The 20,000-nt window shown below is 39.6% G+C and overlaps 1 protein-coding gene across 1 annotated transcript in view; it reads right to left on the bottom strand.

Annotated features, from left to right (window-relative positions):
* The window catches only part of LOC115005089 (glutamine-rich protein 2), a 10,585-nt gene extending 4,212 nt beyond the window's left edge, over positions 1–6,373 (bottom strand). Inside the window, exons 1-8 of the mRNA XM_029426886.1 lie at positions 5,749–6,373; positions 2,452–2,532; positions 1,941–2,015; positions 1,725–1,838; positions 1,157–1,526; positions 767–852; positions 553–680; positions 136–232 (exon numbers count right to left, since the gene is read on the bottom strand). Coding sequence (XP_029282746.1) covers positions 136–232; positions 553–680; positions 767–852; positions 1,157–1,526; positions 1,725–1,838; positions 1,941–2,015; positions 2,452–2,532; positions 5,749–6,135 — 1,338 coding nt within the window. The 5' untranslated portion in view covers positions 6,136–6,373. The remainder of the gene's footprint in view (positions 1–135; positions 233–552; positions 681–766; positions 853–1,156; positions 1,527–1,724; positions 1,839–1,940; positions 2,016–2,451; positions 2,533–5,748) is intronic.
* Between the last annotated feature and the right edge of the window lie 13,627 nt (positions 6,374–20,000).

Raw genomic sequence — 20,000 nt, 5'->3', positions numbered from 1 at the left:
GCGTCTACTTCAGAATGATAGAAGAAAGTTAAAGCAAACATCTTGTCTATTGCCACTTTAGGAAACTCTCCAGATGTAAAATGTAAAACCCTGAACACAGCAGGAGAACATGTGAGCCTTCACAGTGTGTCTGACCTGATCCTGCAGGTGCTGCTCAGCTGTTCTCTCCACAGCTGAAGCCTGTGTAGCCTTCAGCTGCTTCAGCTCCTCCTCCAGCTTCTGCAGACACTTCCTGAACATGATGGTACGAACATGAACAACGTCTGCACTGCTCTGAACAAAGAGCTCAAACATACCAACACAAAGTGAAGACGAGACAAATGTTCAAGTGATGCAACATTAAGGTTTGATACTCGGACCAATGAGCTGCACTGACATCATGTTACAACTTTCTTCATTTCATTAATGAATTAGTTTTCAGAGTTTGGTAGTTTTATTGTCAATAGTTTCTTTAACCAGGAAATTATTTAGTTTCAGATTTGCGACTTTTCACTGCTGATCATTTAACAGGACTGGCTGCGATGTCCCCGGTGTGTTCACACCTGTCTTTACCTGAGGTAGGACATTTGCTGTGTGAGCTCATGAGAAGCTTTGCTGTCCTCGCTCCCTGAAGCTGCCTCTGAGCTGGAGTCTCTGTCTCCACTCGTTACACTCAAAAACATGTCCTCCAAACTGTCCAGCTTTGGACAGACACATCGTACAATCAGACCCCGAACCAGACACACAGGAAGTGACGATGAGGAGTCCTGAGAGATTTCTCACCCACCTTGTCGCGGTCCCTCATCAGGCTGTCTATGAGAGCTCTCTGCTGGTTCAGCTGATCCATCGGGTTGTTCAACGCATCCCCTGAACCTACATGTACAACATCACGTCATTAGTGAGGGAAGTAACAGATCTTAAAGGCTCGATGAGAAGGTCTGCCAGCTGCCAGAAGAAGAAGCTATGAAAACTCTCGTTGTGTTTACAAACACTCTAACATCTGTACAGCAGCTGTGAAGCTACAGTCAGCAGACGTTAGCTTAGCATCAAGACAGTGAGCCTGGCTCTGTCTCCCGACATCACTGGCTTCAGTGCTCGTCTGCTGGTTTCTCTTCCACAGACACACAGAAACACTCTCCAGATAACTGAAGTGACGTGATGTCAGTGACCAGCGTACCTTCTTCCAGCGCAGCAACACGAGCCTCCAGGTCGCTGAAGCTCTCCTTCAGTTTATCGATGTTCCTCAGCGCCTCCACCGTCTCCGCGTGGCGCTCTGAGCCGCTGGCCTTTCGAGGCAGGAGCGTAGCAGCGGCCTTCAGGACCGCTTCGGGATCAGTCTGCCAAGGGGGCTCTGACGGGGCCAGAGGAGCCTCGGTGCCCGCTCGGGGGTCCGCAGGTATCTGTGGAGAATTGGCTGGAGGACTAGGAGCCGCCGGCCTGCCGTTGTCCCCGACAGGGTGGGGGGGGGAGGGCGTGCTGCTGTGGACAGGCGTGTGTGTAGGTCTGAACTCTTTGGCTGGATCAACAATCCCTGAATGTACGAGCTCCTGTAGAACAGAAGAGACATGCTGAAGTTCATTACATCAACTGTCTTTAATGAATATATGTGGTCGGTGTCTCCCTTTGTGTGCAGCAGGAGAACATGTTACATAAACACATGTGGGTGTGGAGGAAGCTGCTGTGTGAGTGCTTCAGCAGAGGTTTCCTGTCCCAGAGAGACCCTGAACTGCACGTAAACATCTCACCTCCTGCAGGTGTTCTCTGTGGCTGAGCAGCGCTGACTGCATGACGTCCCAGGACACACACCGACTCAGCTCCTGCGGGTCCGGAAACTTCTGCAATGTGTCCCTGAGAGATCTCTGTCACAGAGACAACACACCAGATGGAAACTTTAAATCCCCATCTTTTAAGAGGTTATTATGTCAGTAAAGTTGATTTGATGTTTATGTCTCAACACTAACCACAGTCTCCTGCAGAGCGTCCACACGGTGGCAGCACTTCTCCACATCAGAGACCGTCTCTGCTTGAGCAGCAACCTTCAGGACGCAGAGAGACAAATGTTAAGAGAACGTGCCCTCCCCATGTCTGTGCCAGGCACGTGACTGAAGGAGCGAGACGTCCACCACGCCCTGAGCTTACACCACCTCATATAACATTGTTACACAGGGCTCAGAGTGGAGCTCTTCACTTCACTACATCATGTTTTACCCTCATCATCATCATTAATATAGATAACGCACAAGAAGCTTAAAGACCGTTGATAAAGAAATGATTTACACTTATCACAGCCTTCGTATGAACGTCTCACCTTCTGCCTGTAATCATAAGATGAGATATTAAATGTACTCAACCCTAACCCAATTCATTAACTAACTCTTCTGGGAACAGCTGTTACATCTGCAGTAGAGCTCACGCCTCCCTTTAACCACTGTGACGGTTATTATGGTGACAGGATTCTTCTACTGGACTCACCGTCTGCTGGAGGCGCAGCTCCTTCGTCTCCTCCTTCAGATCGTCTGTGTGGTTGTGGAGCTCCTGAATTATCTTCATGGCCTTCACACACACACACACACACACACACACACACACACACACACACACACACACACACAGTAAACTTTAAATGACTCCTTTTCTTCAACATGTGGAATATAAAGTGTCTCATTGCATAGACTTGTGTAGAGCTGTGTGTGTAGAGTGTGAGGTAAGGATGCACTAATATTGTTCGTATTAAACTATTTATAGAATTAGACTCCAGATCACGTTGTGATCCAAACATGTCCTATAACTGCAGCGTTTACTAAAGAAAGAATCCACAACATGTTTCTGTGAAAGAAACTTGATTGAACACAGATTAAACACACACTAATCCATTTACTCTGATAGAACACTTTATACACTTTAGGATTGTGTTCAAGGGTTTATTTTTATTTTTTAAGGGTCATTTGTGGCTCAATGACTGAGTTTGATCTCCCCAAAGGATCTGAGGAAACGCTGAAGCTCCCAAACAATTAACATAAAGAAATGTCTCAGGAATCCCACTGACCTCTGACCTTTGACCTCAATGAACACACACAGGACTTCAGGAGAAGCACAATGTGGAGGAGACAAATCAAGCTGCTACATGAGGATCCTGTGAGGCCGGCAGGGTAAACGTGTGTGTGTGTGTGTGTGTGTGTGTGTGTGTGTGTGTGCGTGTGTCACAACTGAAACAAAGGACATTCCTGAGCTGCATGTGTTTGACTGGTGTAGAATGGAGTGATGCATGGCGACCCCACAGAGCTGCAGCCTGAATGACTAACAGCTTGTTAATAAGTGGCGTCACACGGCGGGACACGTTCTGTGTGTTACTGACCGGCTGCTTTAGTTTTAATCCACAGTTCTACTCAGCAGGATGATTCCTGAAGCAACAATACTTTATTTTAAATGAATTCTATATCTCTGTCAGCTCATGAACTTTGGGACAAAGACTTCTTACGATACGAAACATTTTATTAAATCATCATCATCATCATCATCATCATCATCATCATCTCGGGAGAAAACGTTGATTCTCAGCTTTAAGTATAAAAACATGGCGGAGCACAAAGTTTCTGTGAGAGAAACATGAAACCAGGATTCTTTATGAAAGCTGAAGTAGCAACAGCCCCAGTTACTCAGTTACTCAGTTACTCAGTTACTCAGTTACTCTGAGCGTGTTCAGGACAGAAGAAGGTTAGAGTAACACAAATATATAAATCTATATCCTGTAATAATGAACATGTAAGTGTATCTGGTGTCTCTGCAATCTGTCAATACATAAAAATGCTAAATGTCAATATGTCACAGTAAAGAAAACTATTATATATAAAGACGTGTGCACGTGGGCGTACGTGTGCACGTGCGTGTGTACGTACGTACGTACGTGTGCACGTACAGCAGCCGTCACTCAGGGAGGAGGCAGCCTGAAGCTTCACCTCCGTTACTCTTTAACTCGTCTCCAGCTGTCGGACATTAACTGGAGCTGTTGGTTCGATCAACAAACGTCACTCAGCTGTTCCCATCAGGCAGCACGAGGGGGGGGGGGGGCCTCCACATCAGACGCTTTATGAAAACAATTCTCCTGACAGGTTAACAGGTGAACCATGGCATACGGCCTGACCCCCCTGACATGTGGCTGAAGACAGAGGTGGACGAGGGCACGCCGGGTCACCTCATCACAGTGAAGTCAGCGGATACGGCAGCCGACCCGGACGCTGCTCACAGAGGACATGAATGATTCAGACGGGCTTCTGAGAGACGCAGCATCACCCGCACCTGCCCGATGTCCTGCTTTTCACCTGGAGCTATTCATCGCCTGACAAGCAGAGTCATCTCAGCAGGGGACTAATTACCCCATCACAGAGGGAAGGGGGTCAGGAGCGAGGGAGGAACCGTGAACAATGTCTCAAAAAGCATCAGAATGAAATATTTGTCTTAAAAGTCGTCAGTTTGCGCACTTTACTGAAGATCCTCTTCCTACCCGGTGGACGCTGCGTGTGAGAAACCTGAACAGAGGTCATCTGAGATGTCAGGGTGGCGCCCATCTCCTATTGTCCTCTCTGTCATTAGGGGCTTATTACTACGCTGAAATGTTCACCGCAGCGTGCCACGCACAGAAGAGAAGAACAAGAGAGTACTGCAGCCTCACACTGACGCTGTCACAGTACAGAGTGCACGCCATGTGAAAAACTCCCCACTGATGAAAAGACAAGAAGAGTTTAAAGACGTGTTGATGCTGCAAATGTAACTGATTTTAATATTATTATTATTATTATTATTATTCAGTGGGTTTTATGTTCCATTCTATGTATTATATTTACTTGTTTGTTATCTTAATTTAATATTATTATCAAGTGTTTTAATTTGCATTCATTGCCATCAGCCCTGTTTTTATGTTCATGGTATTCCCTCTTACTTCTTGTGTGAAAGGTGCTATACAAATAACGTTTATTATTATTAATAAATATGTTTTTACATAGCTGCTACATTAAAGTGATGAACACAATAATTATAATTCTGAACGGGACCATTCTGCAAAGTGAGTACTTTTACTTTTGGTACTTTAAATATATTTTTAATTCAGGACTTTACTTCAGTAAAATATCGGAGTATCTGAATTAAAGTGCATCATATTTTAGAATCTGTAAAGTAAATAGTATCTTAGGTTATGTAATAAATGTAGTAAAGTAAAAAGAGTAAGAAGAAAGTAGCGTACGTGGAAAACACTATTTTAACACTATAAACAAGTATTAATACACCGTTGTATATAATATTGATAATATATCTGATGAGAAAAAAGTTGCAAGTTTGTTAAGTTATACTTAAGATCATATAGAGATGGAAAGATGATTTAAAACAAACTGTATGTGTATTATGTGCTCATCTTGCTTTATCCTTGACATTATATTTATATTTAGCGCCTTGAGATTGCTTTTAGCTTTGAAAGGCGCTTTACAAATAATAATAATAATAATAATAATAACTATCATTATTATATTCTGTATTATTCATTGCATGTCACATTAGTGATCACCTCAGTGAATAGAGGTCGACATGTCTTGATCTTCATAATAATGAATGCAAATGTAAAATAATAAATATGTTGTCACAAAAACAATGTTTTCAGGTTGAGTTAGGAATAAATACAATTGAGATAAAACTCAACTTTTGAATTTGTTAAAACGAATATAAAGCTACATAAGGGGAATATAAGTAAAGATGAACCCTTTCACAGTTCGTTGCTCTCACCTTGGACACGCCGTCCTCGCAGGTCTGGATGCGGGACAGGAGCCTCCCCTGGCCGCCCGCCGCGGGACCGGGGGACGCGGTCCGCTCCTGCAGCTCGTTGCCCGGCTGAACCTCCTGGTCCACCGTGGAGCTGTCCGTCTGAGCCCGGAGCTCTACCTGCTCTGTGTGGCGGTCCTCCTGTATGTGAGCGGGGACACCCACCGGAGCATCGGGGCGCCCGTCCCCGGGAGAAGTGTCCCTCCACTCGGTCTTCACCTCCCGGATATCCAGCTGCCTCAGCACGGCGTTGAGCAGCGCGTGTAGGGCGCTGAAGTTGACAGCTCCCTTCTGGGGTGTCCCGATGGCTAAATTCAACAAGTCAAACAAGCTGATGTTCTCCTCCGACATCTTTGTTTGTGAGCGGGAAGAACTCAGCCGTTAATTAAAGTTTAGCTAACGTTAGCTAGCTTATCAAACTTAAAACTATATTACAGCTAACTAACATTGATTCCGCTCGTGACGCCCTCTGTCTTGATTCATAGAGAACATATAAACATCGGGTAAAGTATAACAATAGAACTTAAAAAGTCACTTTTCCTCTAACGTGTTGACAGTGCACCGGCAGCGGGCATCTCGGCGTCCGTCAGTTGAGTTCTGGTCAAGTTCAAGAGAAAACAGCAACCCGGCTGCGTCAAAACTGACGCATTTACCGGAAACAGGGAATTTCCCTTCAAAATTAAACTTTGACGAGATGAGCTACAGTCCCTTATCCTTCATCAGAAACTCACTTATTCCAAGAACAATAATACTTATTAACCAATTTGTGCCCAAATAGGGGAAAATGCCACAACATTAGTTCTGATCGATACCACAGAATTCCCTGTAGGTGTACAGCTATTGTGAATACACAGTACTTGTCCATTAAAGCTGATTCTGATTAGGCTAAAGTCTTGAAATCTGAATACATTGCAGGGATAAATGGATTAAATATAAATGGACCGACTCTTGTAGGACATAGAATACTTTAGTTACTTTCCCCTAACTAAATCACACCACTGTTTTAAAGAAAGCATACATAAATATTACCCAATAAATTCCATTGTTTGTACATTTTTTCCTAATATAGAAGACAAACGTTCTTTCTGTGATTAAATGGTGGAAACGCTAGAATATTTGTTTATTCAGTGTGTACATGTGACAATGTTTTGGGCTGATCATCAGTTGGACCTAAAACATATTTAGCTTATCTTCTACTTTTAATACATTTCCATGATTATACTTACATTAGTAATGTAACATTTTCAAGGCAGGACTTTTACTTGTATTTTTAAAGAGTGGCATTAATACTTTAACAGAAGGATCTGAATACTTGCCCCACCTCTAGCGTGTGAAATTCTCCGAACAGTAAGACTTTTATTTGTAAGGTTTGACCGGATGAAGTATTTAGCATTCATTCTCGCTTGACGTCACCGGTACTGTTGACGGATTCCCACGTTGGGATCTCCTCGCAGCGTTACCGGTCGCTAGGCAACAAGTAGTGATCATGCTGCGTTCACGGAATGGGAAATAAATGTCGGATTTCATATAAACACAAACGTTATCTTCTCTCTTTACGTAATACAGCTAATAAAGTACTATAACGTAACTTTTACACTTACTATACTTACTGTTTATATCTCTGTATACATTTTTGTTTATAGAATCAGTTGTGTTACATTACAGTTGCTCCCATAAAAAGAAAGACACACGCACACACACACACACACACACGCACACACACACACACACACACACACACACACACACACACGCACACACACACACACACACACACACACACACACACACACACATATGTACTACACTATATAACAACAGTGGGAACATTAATGTAAAATGGGATCTATGATCAAGTGTGTTAGAATGTAAAAATAGTATAAATAACAATATTAGTTTAAATACAGAAATGTAGCATTAATGCCAAAGTAAATCATTATCATCATTATTGCACAGTAGAATTATTGCAGAAAATAAATTGTAGTGTTCAGTCAGTATTACACAGTTGAAGATATAAATAAGGTTATGGCTGCAAACAGGGGTGAAATAAGTCCATTAACACAAGTACATTACAGTTTATTCATTTTGCAATTACTGTATTGTAACTAGACAGCTACGATCTAAAACAAAATATCAGTGAACCCACTCATCAGCATGGTAACACGCTAGACTTAGTGACAACGACAAGGCTGGACATCGATAAGGTCTCAGTAATCGAATTACCAATATCTGACCATCACTGTGTTTTTTGATGCTAACCTACTCTTAACAAAGACCAAAAGAGAGACAGTGGTCAAACAAAGAATACTAGATGACACAGCAGAGGAAACATTCTCTAACATCATGAGATCATAGATGACAAGGTGTTGTTTAGATTAGTTTAGAGCATGGGCTCAGACACCTTGTCATCTACCCTGGATACTGTTGCACCATTAAAGGGCAAAAAGAAAACGCCAAAACTCCAAAATTAAATTAAATTGAAAATTAAAAGAGAAACTGAACCGTTGACAATGAGCGGAGGATCAACCAAGACCAAGATTAAGAAAAGCGTAGATGGTCAAGGTAAAGAAATAAATAGTAATAATAAGGAGAAGGACAAGATAACGGCTGAAGCTAGCTCATGGCTAGACTTCCTGAGAGTGATAAGTATTGTGTTGGGCCCTTACTTGATCTTCTTGCGGTAGAAACAGAAGGTAAATGTGGTGGAGATGTTAATGTAATAATGGACTATGATTTGGATAGAAGAATAAGGAAACCTTTTACAAAGCACTTGGGGATCTTTTGATGTATCTTGTGATGTATGAAGGGACCTTAATCCGCAGCAAAAAGATTTCAGCTACGACTCAGCAGTACATGCAGTATACTCCAGGATTGATTATGTTTTATGCAGAAGGAGAACAGGGATAAAATACAGGACTGTCACATTGGAGTGGTTGACGTATCAGATCTACTTAAAGACTGAACTGCAGACGGAGACAAGCATATGGAGAGTGGACGTAGACATATTGAATAACAAATCGAAGATGAAATACAGAATTACCTGAAGGAAAACAATAACGACAACACAGACCCAGCCATATTATGGGATGCATTAAAAGCAGTTATACGAGGAAAATCAATTGCTATTACAAGTAAACTAAAAAAATAAATGAAACTCAATATAAGAATCTCACAGCCGACCTGAAACAATTAGAACAAAAGCATAAAGAAATAAGTGACAGAAAAACACAACAAATCAAAGAGATGAGAAACCAAATCAACGACTTACTCCAACAGGAAACTGAGATAAAAGCAACATGTCAAACAACATGATTAGGAATCAGCCCCAAAGCAACAGGCAGGAATCAGTCAACAAACTGCACGATCCTCAAACAACTCAGCCTTAATATAATATAAAATACCAACCCAAAGAAAGAGAATATGTTCAGCGATTATTACAAAGAGCTTTACAAACAACAAATCATATGGAAACTAAATCATTCCCAGACTCCTCAGATCTGCCCTCCATAGTACAAAACGAACGTATAACAGCAAAGATAACTACAGAAGAATATAATATATAAAAACAAACAAGGCTCCAGGCAGTGATGGATCCCATCGGAGTGGTACAACTAGAGAGCTTCTCCACGACTACTAGGAGCCTTTAACTGGCTCCTGTCTGAGGTGAAAACTCCCCCCTCATGGAAAGAAGCAATAATCACAGTAATCCCCAAACCACTGAAGGATAAAGAACTTTGACAAAATGATTGTCAAGTTATTTCCTAAATGTGCAGCTTCCCTACTTGAAAGGGATGGAAACAAGTTTTTTAACTGGATTTCACTCCAAAAGATCAAACTGCTCTTTTCCTTTTTCCTCCTTTTATTTTTTGCAATTTCAGCAAAAGTCAGACAAGGTATTTAGAGTCAGGTATTTAGAGTCAGGTATTTAGAGTCAGGTATTTAGAGTCAGGTATTTAGAGTCAGGTATTTAGAGTTAGGTATTTAGAGTCAGGTATTTAAGTCAGGTATTTAGAGTCAGGTATTTAGAGTCAGGTATTTAGAGTTAGGTATTTAGAGTCAGGTATTTAGAGTCAGGTATTTAGAGTTAGGTATTTAGAGTCAGGTATTTAGAGTCAGGTATTTAGAGTTAGGTATTTAGAGTCAGGTATTTAGAGTTAGGTATTTAGAGTCAGGTATTTAGAGTCAGGTATTTAGAGTCAGGTATTTAGAGTCAGGTATTTAGAGTCAGGTATTTAGAGTTAGGTATTTAGAGTCAGGTATTTAGAGTCAGGTATTTAGAGTTAGGTATTTAGAGTCAGGTATTTAGAGTCAGGTATTTAGAGTCAGGTATTTAGAGTCAGGTATTTAGAGTCAGGTATTTAGAGTTAGGTATTTAGAGTCAGGTATTTAGAGTTAGGTATTTAGAGTCAGGTATTTAGAGTTAGGTATTTAGAGTCAGGTATTTAGAGTCAGGTATTTAGAGTTAGGTATTTAGAGTCAGGTATTTAGAGTTAGGTATTTAGAGTCAGGTATTTAGAGTCAGGTATTTAGAGTCAGGTATTTAGAGTTAGGTATTTAGAGTCAGGTATTTAGAGTCAGGTATTTAGAGTCAGGTATTTAGAGTTAGGTATTTAGAGTCAGGTATTTAGAGTTAGGTATTTAGAGTCAGGTATTTAGAGTTCAGGTATTTAGAGTCAGGTATTTAGAGTCAGGTATTAGAGTTAGGTATTTAGAGTTAGGTATTTAGAGTCAGGTATGTAGAGTCAGGTATTAGAGTTAGGTATTTAGAGTTAGGTATTTAGAGTTAGGTATTTAGAGTCAGGTATTTAGAGTCAGGTATTTAGAGTAGGTATTTAGAGTTAGGTATTTAGAGTCAGGTATTTAGAGTCAGGTATTTAGAGTAGGTATTTAGAGTCAGGTATTTAGAGTCAGGTATTTTAGAGTTAGGTATTTAGAGTCAGGTATTTAGAGTCAGGTTTTAGAGTCAGGTATTTAGAGTTAGGTATTTAGAGTCAGGTATTTAGAGTCAGGTATTTAGAGTAGGTATTTAGAGTAGGTATTAGTAGAGTATAGGTATTTAGAGTCAGGTATTTAGAGTTAGGTATTTAGAGTTAGGTATTTAGAGTAGGTATTTAGAGTCAGGTATTTAGAGTCAGGTATTTAGAGTTAGGTATTTAGAGTTAGGTATTTAGAGTCAGGTATTTAGAGTCAGGTATTTAGAGTCAGGTATTTAGAGTTAGGTATTTAGAGTTAGGTATTTAGAGTCAGGTATTTAGAGTCAGGTATTTAGAGTAGGTATTTAGAGTCAGGTATTTAGAGTTAGGTATTTAGAGTCAGGTATTTAGAGTCAGGTATTTAGAGTTAGGTATTTAGAGTCAGGTATTTAGAGTCAGGTATTTAGAGTCAGGTATTTAGAGTCAGGTATTTAGAGTCAGGTATTTAGAGTCAGGTATTTAGAGTCAGGTATTTAGAGTCAGGTATTTAGAGTTAGGTATTTAGAGTCAGGTATTTAGAGTCAGGTATTTAGAGTCAGGTATTTAGAGTCAGGTATTTAGAGTCAGGTATTTAGAGTCAGGTATTTAGAGTCAGGTATTTAGAGTTAGGTATTTAGAGTCAGGTATTTAGAGTCAGGTATTTAGAGTTCAGGTATTTAGAGTTAGGTATTTAGAGTCAGGTATTTAGAGTCAGGTATTTAGAGTCAGGTATTTAGAGTCAGGTATTTAGAGTAGGTATTTAGAGTAGGTATTTAGAGTCAGGTATTTAGAGTTAGGTATTTAGAGTCAGGTATTTAGAGTCAGGTATTTAGAGTCAGGTATTTAGAGTCAGGTATTTAGAGTTAGGTATTTAGAGTCAGGTATTTAGAGTCAGGTATTAGAGTCAGGTATTTAGAGTCAGGTATTTAGAGTTAGGTATTTAGAGTCAGGTATTTAGAGTAGGTATTTAGAGTTAGGTATTTAGAGTCAGGTATTTAGAGTCAGGTATTTAGAGTCAGGTATTTAGAGTCAGGTATTTAGAGTCAGGTATTTAGAGTAGGTATTTAGAGTTAGTATTTAGAGTCAGGTATTTAGAGTCAGGTATTTAGAGTCAGGTATTTAGAGTTAGGTATTTAGAGTCAGGTATTTAGAGTCAGGTATTTAGAGTCAGGTATTTAGAGTTCAGGTATTTAGAGTCAGGTATTTAGAGTCAGGTATTTAGAGTCAGGTATTTAGAGTCAGGTATTTAGAGTCAGGTATTTAGAGTCAGGTATTTAGAGTCAGGTATTTAGAGTCAGGTATTTAGAGTTAGGTATTTAGAGTCAGGTATTTAGAGTCAGGTATTAGAGTCAGGTATTTAGAGTCAGGGTATTTAGAGTTAGGTATTTAGAGTCAGGTATTTAGAGTCAGGTATTTAGAGTTAGGTATTTAGAGTCAGGTATTTAGAGTTAGGTATTTAGAGTCAGGTATTTAGAGGTCAGGTATTTAGAGTTAGGTATTTAGAGTTAGGTATTTAGAGTCAGGTATTTAGAGTCAGGTATTTAGAGTTAGGTATTTAGAGTTAGGTATTTAGAGTTCAGGTATTTAGAGTCAGGTATTTAGAGTCAGGTATTTAGAGTCAGGTATTTAGAGTCAGGTATTTAGAGTTAGGTATTTAGAGTCAGGTATTTAGAGTCAGGTATTTAGAGTCAGGTATTTAGAGTCAGGTATTTAGAGTTCAGGTATTTAGAGTTAGGTATTTAGAGTCAGGTATTTAGAGTCAGGTATTTAGAGTCAGGTATTTAGAGTCAGGTATTTAGAGTCAGGTATTTAGAGTCAGGTATTTAGAGTCAGGTATTTAGAGTCAGGTATTTAGAGTCAGGTATTTAGAGTTAGGTATTTAGAGTCAGGTATTAGAGTCAGGTATTTAGAGTCAGGTATTTAGAGTCAGGTATTTAGAGTCAGGTATTTAGAGTAGGTATTTAGAGTCAGGTATTTAGAGTCAGGTATTTAGAGTCAGGTATTTAGAGTCAGGTATTTAGAGTCAGGTATTAGAGTTAGGTATTTAGAGTTAGGTATTTAGAGTCAGGTATTTAGAGTTAGGTATTTAGAGTCAGGTATTTAGAGTTAGGTATTTAGAGTTAGGTATTTAGAGTCAGGTATTTAGAGTCAGGTATTTAGAGTTAGGTATTTAGAGTCAGGTATTTAGAGTTAGGTATTTAGAGTCAGGTATTTAGAGTAGGTATTTAGAGTTAGGTATTTAGAGTCAGGTATTTAGAGTCAGGTATTTAGAGTTAGGTATTTAGAGTTAGGTATTTAGAGTCATGTATTTAGAGTCAGATATTTAGAGTCAGGTATTTAGAGTCAGGTATTTAGAGTCAGGTATTTAGAGTCAGGTATTTAGAGTCAGGTATTTAGAGTCAGGTATTTAGAGTCAGGTATTTAGAGTCAGGTATTTAGAGTTAGGTATTTAGAGTCAGGTATTTAGAGTCAGGTATTTAGAGTTAGGTATTTAGAGTCAGGTATTTAGAGTCAGGTATTTAGAGTCAGGTATTTAGAGTCAGGTATTTAGAGTTAGCTATTTAGAGTTAGGTATTTAGAGTTAGGTATTTAGAGTCAGGTATTTAGAGTCAGGTATTTAGAGTCAGGTATTTAGAGTCAGGTATTTAGAGTTAGGTATTTAGAGTTAGGTATTTAGAGTCAGGTATTTAGAGTCAGGTATTTAGAGTCAGGTATTTAGAGTTAGGTATTTAGAGTTAGGTATTAGAGTTCAGGTATTTAGAGTTCAGGTATTTAGAGTTAGGTATTTAGAGTCAGGTATTATTTAGAGTTAGGTATTTAGAGTTAGGTATTTAGAGTCAGGTATTTAGAGTCAGGTATTTAGAGTCAGGTATTTAGAGTCAGTATTTAGGAGTCAGGTATTTAGAGTCAGGTATTTAGAGTCAGGTATTTAGAGTTAGGTATTTAGAGTCAGGTATTTAGAGTTAGGTATTTAGAGTTAGGTATTTAGAGTCAGGTATTTAGAGTTAGGTATTTAGAGTTAGGTATTTAGAGTCAGGTATTTAGAGTTAGGTATTAGAGTTAGGTATTTAGAGTCAGGTATTTAGAGTTAGGTATTTAGAGTCAGGTATTTAGAGTCAGGTATGTAGAGTCAGGTATTTAGAGTCAGGTATTTAGAGTCAGGTATTTAGAGTCAGGTATTTAGAGTTCAGGTATTTAGAGTCAGGTATTTAGAGTCAGGTATTTAGGTTAGGTATTTAGAGTTAGGTATTTAGAGTTCAGGTATTTAGAGTTAGGTATTTAGAGTCAGGATTAGAGTCAGGTATTTAGAGTCAGGTATTTAGAGTCAGGTATTTAGAGTTAGGTATTTAGAGTCAGGTATTTAGAGTTAGGTATTTAGAGTTAGGTATTTAGAGTCAGGTATTTAGAGTCAGGTATTTAGAGTTAGGTATTTAGAGTTAGGTATTTAGAGTCAGGTATTTAGAGTCAGGTATTTAGAGTTAGGTATTTAGAGTTAGGTATTTAGAGTTAGGTATTTAGAGTCAGGTATTTAGAGTTAGGTATTTAGAGTCAGGTATTTAGAGTTAGGTATTTAGAGTTAGGTATTTAGAGTCAGGTATTTAGAGTCAGGTATTTAGAGTCAGGTATTTAGAGTCAGGTATTAGAGTCAGGTATTTAGAGTTAGGTATTTAGAGTTAGGTATTTAGAGTCAGGTATTTAGAGTCAGGTATTTAGAGTTAGGTATTTAGAGTTAGGTATTTAGAGTTAGGTATTTAGAGTCAGGTATTTAGAGTCAGGTATTTAGAGTTAGGTATTTAGAGTCAGGTATTTAGAGTTAGGTATTTAGAGTCAGGTATTTAGAGTTAGGTATTTAGAGTTAGGTATTTAGAGTTAGGTATTTAGAGTCAGGTATTTAGAGTCAGGTATTTAGAGTTAGGTATTTAGAGTCAGGTATTTAGAGTCAGGTATTTAGAGTTAGGTATTTAGAGTTAGGTATTTAGAGTCAGGTATTTAGAGTTAAGTATTTAGAGTCAGGTATTTAGAGTTAGGTATTTAGAGTTAGGTATTTAGAGTTAGGTATTTAGAGTCAGGTATTTAGAGTTAAGTATTTAGAGTCAGGTATTTAGAGTTAGGTATTTAGAGTTAGGTATTTAGAGTTAGGTATTTAGAGAGAGAGGTTTATAAAGTGGTTCCTTATAATATTGCCCAAAGGAAGCATATGTAAAGTGAATAGAATCGGTCCAAGTACAGAACCCTGCAGAACTCCAAGACTGACTTTGGCTGTCATGGAGGATTTATCGTTAACACATACAAATTGAGATCGCTCAGATAAATAGGACTTGAACCAGCTTACAGAGATTCTAACTTTGTGTGTTTGTAGATTTCTCCTAAACTCTCCAACAGTTACATTACATAATGCCTCATTTACATATTTAAACATATTAAACACTTGTAATATAAAAAGTAATTGTGTTAATGTGAGTAATGAAGTGGGGAAGTGTCATGATATCTGTGAGTTAAACTTTTAAAAAATGCATAATTTTACTATATTACAAGAGATAAACAGGAGTCTGGTTATTCATCTTCTTTATTTTCAGATTACAATGTAAACATTAGATCTGATACATAAAAGACAACATGATGACAAACATCAAACATCACAGAAAACTACATAGAACAATTTAAAGTGGTTTTAAAGTTTGAAGATGTGCAGTGAGGCTGATTATTATGAGATCATGAACATTAACGCAGTTTACTGCAGATACCAACTTATAAACCACATTTAAAACCGCAACATGAAACTGATTGTGAGTCTTAAAGTCAGTAAAGCGGTTGTGATGTCATGAATGTTTGGATTTAATCTTTATCTGTTTACATTTAACACATTTTAAAAATACAAGTACCATCATTTATACTGTATCTGTCAGTGGTGGAAAGATACTTGTACTGTTTTTAACTGTTTGAGGCCCAAAGAGGTAAAACAAAGGTTCAGTATTTCAGCAAAGCAGCACATCATACATACATATATATACATACATATATATATATATATATATAAAAATATATATATATATAAAATATATATATATATATATAAAATATATATATATATATATATAAAATATATATATATATATATAAAATATATATATATATATATATTTTTTTTATATAAGCAAAATCATTTCCAGCTTCACAATTTACTACTTTCCTTTTAATAATGTTCATTTATTTAAATCAATGTAATGTTGTCAGATATAACAGCACAACATTTTCTGCTTTTACTTATTTCACTTTTAATACTTTGAGTATATTTATCCTTACACACTTTCACTAAACATTCTGAATGCAGGACTTTAACTAACGGGGTATTTTTACTCTGGTATTTACTAGTAAAGATCTGAGTCCTGGTGTTAGTGTAACACTTTATAACATCACTAATAGATGGTACATTCATAGTTCATCAAACTTTAGCTGATGGTTGTTTTACTGTTAAACAATGAAAAGATAATAATGTTTACTGATTATTAATAACGCTGTAATGTAAACAGTTTATTGTTGCACACATTCTAACATTGCATTTACTATATTAAGTATTTGTTCAGCAGATGTTTCAGCACTTTGATAGTTTGTAAAGCGTCTACAAACATTATTTATTAATAACTTGGTTTCTGCTCATCTCTGTTTATACACGTTTTAAAATCCTTTGGTGTTCATTAACTAAAACTTAATATAGTTTATAAATATGTGCAACAATAAAGTGTTAATAAATAGTTTACTAATGTAAGTCTTCAGTGATGATAAAATATATAATTTATAAACTCATTATTATTTGATAGAACATCAAATTATATATAATTTATATTACAATTTACAGCAAAAGTAATCATCAGTAAACATTGTTAATTATAATTTCTTCTTTGTTTTAGTTAATTTTAGTTTTACTCTCAGTTCACTCTTTATTATTAATGTTATTATAAAGTGTTATTTGTTCTCTCTTCATTCGTATAGTTTGGCATTAAACTAGTTTTGTATTTTTATTTGATGCACGATGTCACTCCGCTCCCCAGTCGTCCAATCACAGCCGCATGATGTCATCAAGGTCACCAGGTTCGGCACTCGTGACCCCGACACCTGTGGTGAGCCAGCGCTGGACGAGAGGAGACGTAACTGCCAGAGAAGAATTATTATTTATTTCACTTCACCAAGAAACAAACAAACAATATGAATGTGATCACCTGTGAATGTGAAACAGCTGATCTCACCTTCAGCCTGTTGTTGTTGAGCGTGTCTTCGTCGGTCCTGACTTCTCTCCCTTCCCGCTGCAGAGATTGACAGCGCCGCCATCTTACATACACTGATTCTCTCCTTGTTGCCTCCGGCCCCGCTGCCGGTGCTCCTGATTGGTCGGTCGCTGCTGCTGATGACCCTCCCCCCCGTGCTTTTTGTCCTTCCTGACCCTAACCCACCGCTACCCCACACCTATTCTCCTCCCAGGGCTCTGGGATCTTTGGCTGCTGGTCATCCTCCCTCCACCAGAACGCCCTGCAGCCCCCACGGTGCTCCTACGTCCGCTAGCTGAGTTGTAAACGGGCTTCGATTCTCCGCTGCCAGTGCTGGTGAATCTCCCAGAGCTGCTGGTCCTGTGGCTCGCGGGTGAGCTGCTGAGCTTGCTGCCACTACCTGAGCTACTTAATCTACCACCACTACCTACGCTGCTACTGCGCCTAACAACACTACCCGAGGTGAGCCTGCCACCACTACCAGTACTGCTGAGTCTGGGTCCACTACTTATGTAGCTACTTGGCGGACTAATGACTTGGCCATAATTGGCGCCAACACTGACCCTGTCTGCATTACTGTCACTACTCAAGCGTCCAGTACTCCCACCGTAAACTCTCCACTCTCCACTATCTCCACTGCCAAACCTGCACGCTCTTAGTGATCCTGGTGGGCTTGTTGCTAGTTGCATGGACACTAACGGGCTATCTGCATTGGGTGAGCTGTCATTGCTGATACGTCCAGTGCTCTGACCATAGACTCTCCACTCTCCACTCCCTCTGCTGCCGAATCTCCTTGTTCCTGGAGGACTTGTTGGCAGGTGCATGGCTGTTGACTGGCTTTCTCTGCTCTGTGTGATGGGTAAGCTATCAGTGTGTTTAAGACTGCCGCTGTAAACCATCCGCTCGCCACTCCCTCCGCTACCAAACCTCCTTGTGTCTGGCGGACCAGTTGCAGGAAGCGTTACTACTGACGGGCTTTCTTCACTCCCTGTTCTGGGCCAGCTGCTCTTACGTCCAAGACTACCTCCATAAAATATCTGCTCTCCATCCCCTCTACCGATGAATCTTCCTGTTTCTCGTGGGCTTGTTGCAGGGTTTCTTGCAACAGATGGGCCTTTTTCTTTCCCTTCACTTGGGAAGTTAGTACCACCATCCAGGATGCTCTTACGTCCAAGACTGCGGCCATAAACCACCCACTCCCCACTTCCTCTACTGCCGAACCTCCCTGTTTCTGGTCGACTTGTTGCAGGGAGCGTGGCTCCTGACGGGCTTTCTTCACTCCCTGTGTTGGTAAAGGTCGTACTTGTACGTCCCAGACTGCCACCATAAACCATCCAGTCTCCACTGCCCCGCCTGAATCTTCCCTGTACCCCTGCTGCAGTGACAGCTTCTGCATTAACACTGACCAGACCAGATGAATTTGCAGCCGTGCCTCCAAAACTACCTGCCAGATCACTAGCCATACCACTACCTCCTGAACTACTAGCCACATTGCTAAAGGTAGTTCCTCCATTGGCGGCAAGTCTTCGCAAGCCCGATGACTTAACAAAAGCTCTTTCACTGTTGCCTGGCTTGTTGGCAACCAGCCAATCACTGTTTTTCTGTCCCCTCACCTTACTGTCTGAGCCACACCTGCTTCCTGGACTGCCACCTAGATTCTGGACATCCTTATTATCTGCAATGCCACTTGTATCTTTGTAACTGTCTGTAGGATTTATTGCATCTCTTACACTTTTACAATACAGGCCTCTAAAACCAAGCTGTTCCTCTTTGTCTGCTATGACACTACGACCACCTTGACCTCCGGACTCCAAGCCTCCAAGTCTGCTGCTCAGCTGAAGGCCGATCTCTCGACAGGTTGGTGTGGAATTGATATTTGTACAATTCAGAGTACCTCTACTTCTTTCGTTACTTTCAAATGATCCAAAACACAAACTGTCCCCATCTCTCACTGTAATGCTCACGTTTCTATTTCTGTCCTCTTCCGGCAAAGCTTGATCTCTGCTAAATGACAGGGACTGGCCTTCCTCTTTTGTTAAGAGGACATATTTCACGACTGGTCTCACATGTGCATTTGCCTCAGTTAGATTAAGACAAAATTCCTCGTCTTCCTCTTCTTCACCGTTTGGACACCCCTTAGCCTCAGCTGGACTCAAACATGTGTCTGAGTCATTTGGGCTGAGAAACATTTCTGGGTCATTTGGACTCAGCAGAGAATCAGGACTTCCAACATGCTCTTCTGGATCAACTGGGCAAAATACTTGATCTGTCATGCTCATTAGCACCTCTGTCTCTACTGGGCTCAGACATGTTTCTGGACTAAAGCATGCAAACTGCTTTGTTGGACTCAGAATCTCTTCTTGGTCGGAAGAACTCAAAGCCACACCAGAATCTGTTAGACTTATAGACTTTTTTGACTTTGTGGTACTCAACAATGCTTTGTGGCCTGCTAGATAAACAATCTCATTGTCTGACTCAGAAGGGTCGACCTTAACCTCCTGGGCATCATGGAAACCATCGATAACCTTCTCTTTGTTTATTTTTAATTCAACTTCCTTTGAAATCTCTGTACTTGATGAAGCAGTTGCAATACCGGACTCTGTATCTGCATCCTCCATAATTTTACTGTGTTTGTTTTTGGATGCATTGGGCAATGTACCTTCTACTTCTTCTTCTCCCTTTGTTTCTTCTAGTTCTAACTCCTTGTCATCGATGAGGGTCAACTCAACAGAGACTTTTCCCTGTGTGTCCTCAGACCTAAGAATGTGAGATCCAGAGACAACAGATGCTGCAACTGCAACTTCCCCTGCATCCCCTTCAGCTTCTGCCAAACTCAAAGACACAACCTGTACAGAATCCTGGTCAGTGCACTCCATGTGAGTTGAAATCACAGATTCTGGCTCTGTTTTTACTTCTGCTGCAGTTTCTTTTCTGAGATCAGTTGTTGCAAAATGTGGTCTTTGCTTTACTTCTGGTTCTGCACAAAGAAGGTTTTTGGGGA

Source organism: Cottoperca gobio, unplaced genomic scaffold, assembly GCF_900634415.1.
Source record: "Cottoperca gobio unplaced genomic scaffold, fCotGob3.1 fCotGob3_251arrow_ctg1, whole genome shotgun sequence".
Taxonomy (NCBI): domain Eukaryota; kingdom Metazoa; phylum Chordata; class Actinopteri; order Perciformes; family Bovichtidae; genus Cottoperca; species Cottoperca gobio.
This window is presented reverse-complemented; position numbering and strand designations above follow the sequence as displayed.